Source organism: Octodon degus, unplaced genomic scaffold, assembly GCF_000260255.1.
Source record: "Octodon degus isolate 3935 unplaced genomic scaffold, OctDeg1.0 scaffold00017, whole genome shotgun sequence".
Classification (NCBI taxonomy): domain Eukaryota; kingdom Metazoa; phylum Chordata; class Mammalia; order Rodentia; family Octodontidae; genus Octodon; species Octodon degus.
The window spans coordinates 19,783,104-19,793,951 of NW_004524593.1; the positions used below are offsets into that span (position 1 = coordinate 19,783,104).

The 10,848-nt window shown below is 49.6% G+C and overlaps 1 protein-coding gene across 3 annotated transcripts in view; it reads left to right on the forward strand.

The window, feature by feature from the left end:
• The first annotated feature begins 1,819 nt into the window (after positions 1 to 1,819).
• The window catches only part of Tgfb2 (transforming growth factor beta 2), a 70,770-nt gene continuing 61,741 nt past the window's right edge, over positions 1,820 to 10,848 (forward strand). The window contains exon 1 of one of the 3 annotated variants that reach the window (XM_023710339.1): positions 1,820 to 3,144. In XM_023710339.1, coding sequence (XP_023566107.1) covers positions 2,805 to 3,144 — 340 coding nt within the window. In that variant the 5' untranslated portion in view covers positions 1,820 to 2,804. The remainder of the gene's footprint in view (positions 3,145 to 10,848) is intronic. The other 2 variants (XM_023710338.1, XM_004626877.3) reach the window with 2 other exon arrangements.

Consider the following 10,848-nt stretch of genomic DNA (forward strand, 5'->3'; position numbering starts at 1 on the left):
GACTAGCTCCTTTTCCTGGAAGTAACTGAGGTGGGTTTGCTGCTGCATCCACACTCTGACCTTAATCCATGTGACCCAGGTGCATCTGCATAGGTGGACGGACAGTGAACCCTGGAACCTGCCGCGTTCCCAAGTGACACCACCTGCAGCTCCCTTCTGCCCTGTGTTCTACAACTGCCCAAGAACAGCAAGTAGCCCTGTTTGTCCTCTCTATAGATGACTGCAGTTTGCCACCAAACTCAAAAGGATGCCTTGAACTGGGAGCTGGCAGCAGCTTCTCTTTGTCGTGGAGGAATAGTGGCTGCTGCTGCGTGTGAGTGGCTCCAGCTGACTTTGGCCTGGGGAAAAGGATTGCCTGCTGGTGCTGACTTCGACATCTTCAAAGTTATTCAGAAGCTGAATGGAACAATGTACCTATTTCAAAATTTTCCAATGGGACTTAATTGGGAAAAAATTCTATATTCACAGAGGTTCAGGAAATGTGAAGTTGAAAGTTAAAAACTGCAGAATTCTGAGCGCTTAACCCAGTAAACAGAATCGTGATTCTGTAAGAGGCAATAGTGAAGTACCCTGCATCTGCCAATCCTGTTTGATCGTGTCCTGTGGGTCACAGCATGCTCTGGGACCGGTGTGTTTTTCTTAAGAGTTGGGAAGAGCAAATAAACTTGACTATGAACTCCAACTGCACCACTTACTGTGGTCTCACTACTAAATATAAATACTGAATATAAATTCAGTCTCTTGGCAAAATACAATAATAAAGTACCTCAGCATTGTGCAGACTCTGAGCATTGCCATTGTTGCTCATTCAGCCCTCTATTCTAGTACTGTAAGCCCCATGCATTCCTCGAGTGTGAATTCTAAACCTTTGAGCTAGGGTATATCCAGACAAGGGATAATACAAGGGCCTGGGATTTAGGGGAAACTCAGCAGTTTCCAGCTTAAGTCATCTGTCTAGCTAGTATGGCCACAAATTAAAATGTTGACTTTGAATAACTAAAGGTAAAAGAAACAAAAATGGGAAAATTGAAGAATGGCAAAAATTATTGTAGTATCCATCAGATTTGGAGTAGGTTGCAGTAGAAAAAGCTATGAGTAGTATATAACAGTAGACATCGAACACTTAATTCTAGTTTCCTGGACCTCCCCTGTGGAAAGAATGAAGTTGGTTGATAGTGGCTCATCTAGGGCGAAGGCGAAGAGAAAGCCCCACACAAGGAGCAGAGGACGGGCCCATTCATTCCTTAGCCCTGCGTGAAACACGCAGAGAGGTTTCTATTGCCCCCAGTGCACGCACAAGAGCAGATTGTAAATAGCTGCGTGATCGCGTAGATTCCGCGCAGCAACCTGCAGCAGGAGCCCAGAAAACTAAAGCAGGTAGGTCAGGAATCAGGTCTGGCCCCAGGCTAGGCTGGCTTTGAGCGGGCTGGTGCTTCTGCCGTGGAGTGCCTGCGTGTGTGGCTCGTCTCGGGTGTCTGTGCGTGTGTGTGTGTGTGTGTGTGTGTGTGTGTGTGTGACAGCAGGGAAGGCGTCCATTCTAGAGCAGGCGACTCCTTCGGAGGCTCTGCTCCACCCAGGCCAGGTCCACATAGGACACGGGAGTCCGGTGCGTGAGGGGACTGTGCTCAGGGGCGCAAGCAAACCCCAGCTCACGCCCGCACCCCGCGGCGGGCGCTTCGCGTCTGAGCTAGAGCGCGGACTCCTCTTACCGCGGCCCTCGCACGTCACTTTGTTGAAGGGGGACACGTGGTCCGGAGAGAACGTATAAATCTCTCTCCCGGCAAGATCGTGATGTTATCTGCTGGCAGCCCACGGCTCGGCTCGCCGCGAGCAAGCAGAGCAGCCAGGGAGCCCTCGACTAGAGGCGGAGAGCGCGGCGGGATGGCGAGAGCGGGGACAGCGGTGTAGGAGCCGCCCGCCCGGCCGCGGGGAGGCGCAGGAGGGCGCGGGACCCTGCGGGGTGGCCGGAACCCAGCGACCCTCGGCGAGGCGGCGAGGCCAGCCGGGCCGGGAGCGGGGCGTCCCTGCCCCCCTGGGCTCGAGCCTCCGCCGGCGAGTCTGGGCTGCGGAGGCCGCAGGGCAGCGACGGCGACGCGGATCGGCCCCGGCTCGGGCCGAGAGCAGGAAGGAGGCCGGAGGGCGGCGCGGCAGAACCGAGACCTGGACCGGGATCGGCGCACGCGGCATAGGCCCCGCGGTGCGCAGCGCCCCGGGCGGACCGAGCTCTTGTGTCTCCCGCTGCGCGCAACCACACTCACGCACGCACACGCGCGTACACACGCACACGTGTGCGCTCGCCTCGCCCCGGCGCACTCCTTTGCAAACACTCGAACCCCAGCCGGGCTAAGCCCGGTCGCGCCCCGCCCGCCCCAGCGGCGCCAGCCCCGCGCCTTTTCATCTCCGCCGGCAGCGGAGCGGAGTTCAGATCCGCGCTGATCCAGGACGACCTGAGCTCGCCGCTCTGCCCAGATCCACTCCTGCCGAGCAGTACTCGTCCGCCGGTTCCCCCATCTCGTCGCTCCAAGAAAACTTTTTTTGCTCCCTAAAATCATCCCCCGCCCGTCGCATATTAATATTTCCACTTTGGAACGACCTGCATTTTTTAACGGAAGTCAAGCGAGATACTTTTTTCTACTGAGCAAGGACTTTCTATTGCTTGACAAAGTTTCCTATTTAAAAAAAAAAGCAAAAAACTAACAACTCTAACTGATCTGTACTTCTGAGAATTACTGGCTTCTGTTTTTATTTTTCTCTTACTTTAAAAAAAAAAAAAACAACTTTATTTTTCCACCTTTAAGAAAAAAATGCACTCCCGCGTGCTGAGCGCGCTGCTGACCCTGCATCTGGTGCCGGCGGCGCTCGCCCTGTCTACCTGCAGCTCGCTCGACATGGACCAGTTCATGCGAAAGAGGATCGAGGCGATCCGCGGTCAGATCCTCAGCAAGCTGAAGCTCACCAGCCCCCCGGAGGACTTCCCCGAGCCCGAGGAGGTGCCCCCGGAGGTGATCTCCATCTACAACAGCACACGGGACCTGCTGCAGGAGAAGGCGAGCCGCCGGGCCGCCGCCTGCGAGCGCGAGCGCAGCGACGAGGAGTACTACGCCAAGGAGGTCTACAAGATCGACATGCCCTTCTTCTCCGAAAGTGAGTACGGCTTCCCGCCCACCTCCGTTCTCCCCGCGCCCCTTCCCAGCCCCTCTTTCTGCGTTCCTTTCTCCCCGTTCTCCCTTCCCTAACGCCAAGTCCTGCCCCAGGTGTCGGTCGCTCCCCTCAGCGCATCCCTGGAGTCCCCTACGCGGCCACCTGCTGGAATCTGCACCCCTGTTGCCGAGGGGCGCTCCTGGGACGTAGGGAAATGAGGGTTTGGGGGATCTCGCCGGGTCTGCTTTCTGCGCTCCGGTAGGCTCGGGTGCGCCAAGCTGGTGCGCCAAGGGTTAAACAGAATAGTGGCCTGAATCTAGCCTCGGAAGGCGCCCCTGTGCTTGCCGAGCGACCAACTGGTTCCCGAGCTTTCCTATTGTCTTGCGCTCCCCTGAAAATGTCAGCAACGCCCAGACCAAACACAGAGCGGGGACCCCTGGAAAAATCCTTTACTCCTCCAAGTCTCTGTCGCCAGCGCCAGCTGTTTGCAGCCACCCCCCCCCCAACTCCCCAGCAAAAATCTTGTAACCAAGGCCCTGTTTGGCGTCCCTGGAGTGGGGAGAAAGGACAACTTCGTGTCTGACAGTGCTGAAGCAAGTCCTGCTTCACTGTTTTTCAGAAATCCACCCAAACCTGCCTCCTTAAAATCCCGGCGCAGCAGAACGTTTTTCTTAGGGTTTTGTGGTTGATCTCTTCCAGCCTTGAGCTCTGTGCTTCCACCCTTTCGTAGGCTTTCTGCAGTTTCTTCAGTGCCTCCCCACATTAAGACAACAAACTCAGTTGAATTGCAATTATTATTGTTGTTGTTGTTCTTGGCTTTTGAGAGCAGTGTCCTTAAAACCAGCAGGCAGACGATAGCCGTGGGTGGGGAATGTTTCATTCTGGGGCTCTTTGGGGAGCGGGCAGATAGTGCGGATTATTTCAGACTGTTTTAGAGGCGGCAGCAGCGGCAGCCTCCAGTGACACCTGAGGGAGTTAAATACCAGGCGGTGGCAGCCAAAAGAAGTGAAAATGCTTCAGCGGTGGCTCGGTCCAGATCCCAAGCCTAAACTTTCCATTGGCCGCCTGCTTCTCTCCGCCCCTTCCCGTGTCCTATATACCGGGCTGGCTCTGAGGAGTCCCTGGGTCTCTCCTAAAGAGATAGCACAGCCATCTTGGTAACTTTATCCTAGCAGTCCTCATGGCAGTGTGGTGCTCTTCTTTTTTTAATATTTATTTTTAGTGTGACAAGTCGTAGCTCTGTGACTTGCCACGTCTTGTTCATATGTCTAGCCCTGGTCGTGCTGGCCACCTCTCTTGTGCTGCAGAGTCTCCATAATTTGCTCAGCGGCAGAGCAGATGCAGGGAGTCCTGGCAGGCAGGATGATTTTATTGTTATAATTACAGAGCTATTCAGGACAGTAGGGATAAACACACTCCTCCCTGTTTAAACCCCACCCTCCACCCCGTGAAGTAAAGATTTCTATCTGGGATGGAGCCCAGGCGTTGTTAGAGAGAAAGTGTATTGTCACTAGCCTAGAACCATGGCGCTTGCACAGGCACTGACTCCGGTGCTCGCTCTTGCACGTGCATTGTTCTGGTACCGCAGGCCAGCAAGTCTGTTAGGCAGAACCTGATTAACTCAGCCTTCGGTGTTTACATGCTGAAGCCCAGAGACTGCTGGGGCTTATACAGCCCGGAGGAGGCCTGCTCTCATCTGGGCACAGGTGTGGAGAGTGCAGGTTGCCCTCGGGCTTGGATTTCTTTTTGTGCTGCTTGCACTTTAATCTGAGCACTGAAGATGGGCCGGTTGAGATGGTCCAGCCCAGGAGTATGCTTATTAACAAAGTGTAGGTCTTCCCAAATCACTGTGAGGATTTCAGAGCGTGGCACCTGAGTTCAGTGGGTGGTTTCTCCTTTCTACTCTATCCCCAACACCCTACCTAGTCCAGGAAAAAAAAAGTATACTTTTGTTCTGCATACAACAGCTCCAAGCTTTAAAGCGTCTGTGTTCTATGTATAAGAAATGTGCATTATTGCCTGAAAAGTAGGCTGAGCGAGTCTCTAGCACTTTGTGGTTATGCTTGTACATGGAGAACTCGCCCAAAGAAAAGGAAAAAAAAAAAACCCACTAGCATATTTTTAAGAAGCAAATTCCAAGTGGCTTACACTCTAGCTTCTCCTCCTTAGGACTTTCCTGCCTCACTTGGCACTGGGTGGGCAGTGAGGTAGGTGGCTGCAGGCGGGACCAGTGCCTGTCAGTTCTTGTAGCGAGTCCAGCGAGGGCCTTAAGCCCGAGGGACAAAGGCATGGGAAAGATCGCTGGTTCCTTTTTTTTAACCACCAACTTATTCGTGTTCAGAGAATGACTTCAGCTCAAGTATTACAAATATGCTCTAATTATACTCAGTGAGCTATATATCATCCCAGCTTGCAGATAGCCCTTGGTGGGACACTTTATAAAGTTCAGACTGAATATTTTTAGCAATGAGGAGATTTAAAGTAAAAATATAAGAGATATTATATATGCCCTTAGGCATATTTTGTCTTAAATATTATCCTTGGCCAAGTGGACTGTATAAATACAGTAAATATGAATAGAACTGGCCAGGTGCCAAGCTCTTAGTATGAATTTTAGTCAAGAATGTATTTATGGGATATAAATAATACTGTGTCAACATTTAAAGAGGAGGTCTGATTAGTTTTGAACTCATTCATATTGATCTTTTCACATGCTGTTAGTTTAAGGCTCAAAGTGGATTTATGTTAAGATTTACCGATAGTTTGCCCAGAGGGAATTTGTGGACTTTGACTAGTTTGACAATTAACACTAAAATCTGTGGAGGCTTGGACAGCCAACAAAGGGAGACACAAAACTTCACGTTCTCTCTTCCCCTTTTCATTGTTAACACATCAGGCACCTGTGCTGGCTCTCGCTGTGGTGACCTTCCTACCCCTCCTCTCCCAGCCACCTTCACCTTGGCCCTTGGCGACGTCTAGAGATAATCGTGGTTATGATTAGGGTTGGAACGGTGCCCCTGGACTTGACTGGCAGACGCCAGAGGTGTTGGTAGCCACCTTATAATATGTACTACAGCTCCATTCCCTGTATGTCAGAAAATCCAGCCCAAATGTTAATAATGCCCAGATGAGAAGTCCTGGTACTCTGGTATTTATCTTGGGCTAAAATAGCAGTTCAGTTAGTCATACCATTTTGAAAGTGATCGCAAAAGTAAAGTATCCTTATGATCAAAGGGTATTAAATGAAAGCATAGACTAGGACGATAATAAGCTAGTTATTTTGATTAAATGGAACATGGGCCAGACCGTTTTGTATGGCATACACTTTATTCTTGTGACCTCAGAGTGCCTCAGTTAGAGACATGAGGACCTCCCACTCACTAGGTGTGATCTGTCCTTCCTGAGTAGTGTCAGGCAGCAGCAGCGTGATGTCAGAGTGCAGAACAGAGAGGCGAGGGCTTAGCCCGGATTTTCTTCTCATGTACAATAAGCAGGTTGTGCTATGGAAGAGTGGAATCTCCAGCCTAGGCAACTGAGGAAGGTAAATAATCATGTTGGTTTCTTCTGTCACAGTGAATTAGACAAAGTGTACAGCCTGAAAACTCACAGCGAGATTTCCTTCGGACTTGTGTCACAGGCATGCCAAACATTTAATGCTAAGTGATTTCCTTTTCTCTTCCCCCTGTAAGCTGTGGAAAGAAGAAGAAATATCGATGACACTAAGGATTTGGGGAATCTGACTTAGCATTCTACTCATGAATATGTTATGTTACTGTATATACAAATTGCTAGTTTATTGGCCAACTGCCCAATGAAGGAAAACATTAGCAGAACAATGTAGTATTTTTGCTGTATGTAGTGTTTTTGTTTTAGTCTTTAAGGTCCTGTGCAGGTTTATATGTGGCTGTGAGAGACCGAGAGAGACAGAAGCAGAGACAGAGGGAGAGAGAAGCAGGTCAAAGACAGAATTTATCTCCCTCCAGAATGACTGTTAATACTCAACAGACTAAACATTAATTACCCCCTTTTATTGTAGTTGTACTTAGGCCCCATTCTCCTCCTTTAGGATTTCCTCTTGTCAGACTAGAGAAAAACTTCAAAGAGAAGTGTTTATAATAGGCAGTCAGATTGTCCTCCCCAGCCCCGCTGCCTCTAGAGCCCAGTAGCTCAGAGCCTGGGCTTCAGGAGGAGACCCTGTGCTCCCTGTGGACCAGCCTGAGGGACCTGGAGCCGCCGTGCCTCCATAGCGCCTCCTGTGGCCCACGTGAGGACTGCAGTCTTTAAATTCTGATGTCTGTGGTGGAAAGATGCTGACATACCGCAGTTACTGCAACTGCCATATAACAATAAGAAAGAATGACAGATCACTTTTCCTAGAGGAAATGGAGATGTGAGAGAAGAGCTCATGACTCACTGTTGAACTCGCATCAAATCTGGTTAGAAGCGAGGAGGTCACTGACTTGGAGCCTTTGCCCAGAGATGACAACGCTGCAGGTGGCTGTTGAAGGGGGCTGGGGGAGGTAGAGTGGCACAGCCTGACCCGGCTGAGGTGTGCCTGCCATCCGCAGGCCAGAACCCTGGCCACACTCACCCTGGCTGAGGTGAGCAGGCAGCAGGAGCTGGGAGGAGCTGGACGAGAGCCCTGCAGCTGTCTGGTGCAGCGTTTCCGGCCGAGAAGGCTGCACAGAGGATCTGGAGCCGCCAGATGTGCCGTCGGCCCAGGCAGCCCTTCTGCTCCAGGGTGGATGCTGCTCTGTGGATCTGAGCAGTTTGATGGAATGGCTCTGGCTGAGATAAACAAATGTTTCCACTGTCATTTTGAAAGCATATGGTGTGCTTTTGTTGTTGTTTTTAATATTCTTTAAACAAAGATGGTTTTTAACCTAGGAATTTAATGTTCTCCAGGTATTTTATTTTAAATGTAATAACATGCTAGAGATTCCTTGATGGGTTTTGTTTAGACTGGAGGGATTACTTCCATCATTTGCTTGGAGGAAATCTGCATCATGCCCTAACCACAAGCTGACTCGGGAGGGTGCTCATTTCTCTTTTAATCTCTGATCTCCCGAGGTGGATGTTTAGCTGGCTGCACTGCGCTCTTCCACCGCTTTGCTTCCTGGGTCGGCCTGTGGCCACAACTCTGCTCAACACTCCTTGTCTTCTCTTGCCCTGCGAGTTGCCCTCTCCCCTGTGCACCAATAGAGCACATCATGAGCGGTGGCTGAATGCTTACATGTGGCCCCACCTGGTAATCTGCTAAGATTGCAGAGGACAGGCCTCCCTTGACTTAAGTGGGCCTCGGATCCTTCACTGGCCACCTGCTTCCTGGGATTGTGAGGACTGAGTGATGGCTGAAGAAGCCTGGTGCAGCTGCTCCTGGCACTCACTTGGCCTTTCCATGACGGCTTGTAGTCAGCGAGTCCTCAACACCATTGATTTTCAGATGCATTATTATCTGTATACCACTAAGACATATCACCCTAGTGGTTTCTTTTTTTCTTCTTTTTTTTTTTTTTAAATGTATTTGGTTGTTGCAGGGTCTCACTACGCAGCTTGGACACATGGTGATCCTGCTCTCAGCCTCCCCAGTGCTAGGATTACAGGAGTGCACCACTACATCCAGACTCTGGCTGGCTCAGCCAGCCCCAGGAGTGAGGGGGTGTTAGTGCTGCACATGGTGCCAGGGATCGAACCATGGTCCCTGCGCTTGCCTAAGCAGGTGCTTTAGTCCACTGAGCTATCTTGCCATCCCTACTTCAGTGGTTTCTAATGTGTCACTCACTATGAGAAACTGAATTTTAGGTATATTAAAAAGTGACTTAAAAATGGTGTCCCAGGAACTACTTAAAGTATGTCCTGGGAGCCCCATCTCATTCTTCACTCCCTCAGTTTCATTAATGGGTCTACCTTCCTTGCACCTTCAGATTGTTCCTTGGGTACACAGGACAGGGACTGGAACCTACTATGTAAGAAGGCCCAGAGAGTTTAGGCACCTCAGGCCCAGCTTCCTTCCCTACCCACTGCAACACTGAGGATGAACCCAGGGTCTTTCTACTGGGCTATATCCCCAGCCTTTTTTTATTTTGAAACAAGATCTTAGTCACTAAGTCACTCAGATACATGGTCTCCAACTTGTGATGCTCCTGCCCTGTCAGACTCTAAGAATGCTGAGCCCACAGGTGTACACCACTGTGGCCAGGAGGCTCAGCTTTCTTGGAGACCTTGAGCATCTTCAGTGTCTGACCCCTCTTCTTGCTCAGCCTCTCTTCTCACTAAATCCCTGCAAGAAAACCATAGTCACATCAGCCTCTTTGCACCAAATAGGCCCCTGAGGTTCATGCTTCTGTGTCTCCATCTATGCTGCTCCTTCCGCTTGATGATTTGTCTTCTGACACCATTAACATTTTTCTAGGCTTAGAAATATGCTGCCAACTTAAGAGAATTTGATATTCTAGTCATATTTATTAATTTCTTCCTTTTCCCTTTAACTTGGTATTTCTCTCTCCGTGTGTGTGTGTGTGTGTGTGTGTGTGTGTGTGTGTGTGGGTAACATGTACTTGCGTCTTGGGCTGTATTCTTCATTTATTTGTAAATGTTTTCAAATGAAGAACTGAGTCTGACTTCTCTGTATTCTTAAAAAATGTTAGCACATTGTCTTTGCTCAATAAATGTATACCATTCCCTTTAGGGTGAGATCGAATCACCAGAAAGATCTGCATTCCAAATGGCCAATTAGCAGACAAATGAAATGTGTTTACTTTTAACATCAGGGAAAATGTACCTGATATTATCAGGCGAAATATAGTGTAGCACTTCCTACCACCTTACATTTGCCTTTCAGTTTTCCAGACAATCACGAAAATAACGGTAAGATTGACACTAATGAAAGCTATTTATTGGGTGCTTCCTGTGAGCCAAGCAGTCTAGTACTGTACATGTATCTCTCACATCATCGTCATAAGCAGCTCTCTGGGGCTGGCAGTGTTACTGTCCTTTGCCCTCTGAGCACATGGATACAGCTGTTCTATCAGGGAGGTGTGAACAAAGTACGCTTTCCAGTTCCCATAGAAAACAGAGGCCATGATGTATAAAGACTAGAACATGGAGACTTTCCTGGGCCTCTTGAAAAGTGATGTAGGCATCATGAGAGAGTACAGACTCTCCCCTTCTGCCAAGAATTATAGTTGTAATTTCTAGATTATTTTCCTAAAGCAGGAACTAGTTCTCCAAAAGCTTTACTTAAAGAGTGGGCATCTTTTTACTCTCTTGTCTCTCATACATTCAGCTTTTATCTCTGCACTTCGATGGGATAAGAATTGTCAAACTCCTGGTCTTTTACTGCAACTATTTTTTCCACAAAAATTTTGATAAATTAGGTTGATAAAGCATTACTCTTGTCCCTTTGAGAGAATTAATTTATGAAAACAGGATGGCGTCCCACAGTGAACATGGAATTCAGAGAAGAGGGCAAATCCACGAGGGCCGCCCAAAGTAAAGTCAAAGGCTGGGTGGAAAGAGGTAGCATCCTGCTCCACGTTGTGGCCATGTTGAAACTGGTCCTGAGGGTTGAGCAGCGCGGTTCAGAAGGCACTGCTGACACCAAATCCTGGCTCTGCCTGCCTGTATGCAGAGCTGCAGCCCAAGCCACTTCACCTGACTAGGCCTCAGTTCTTCATGTGTACGCGCGGCGAAGGCAATCCCCACTCC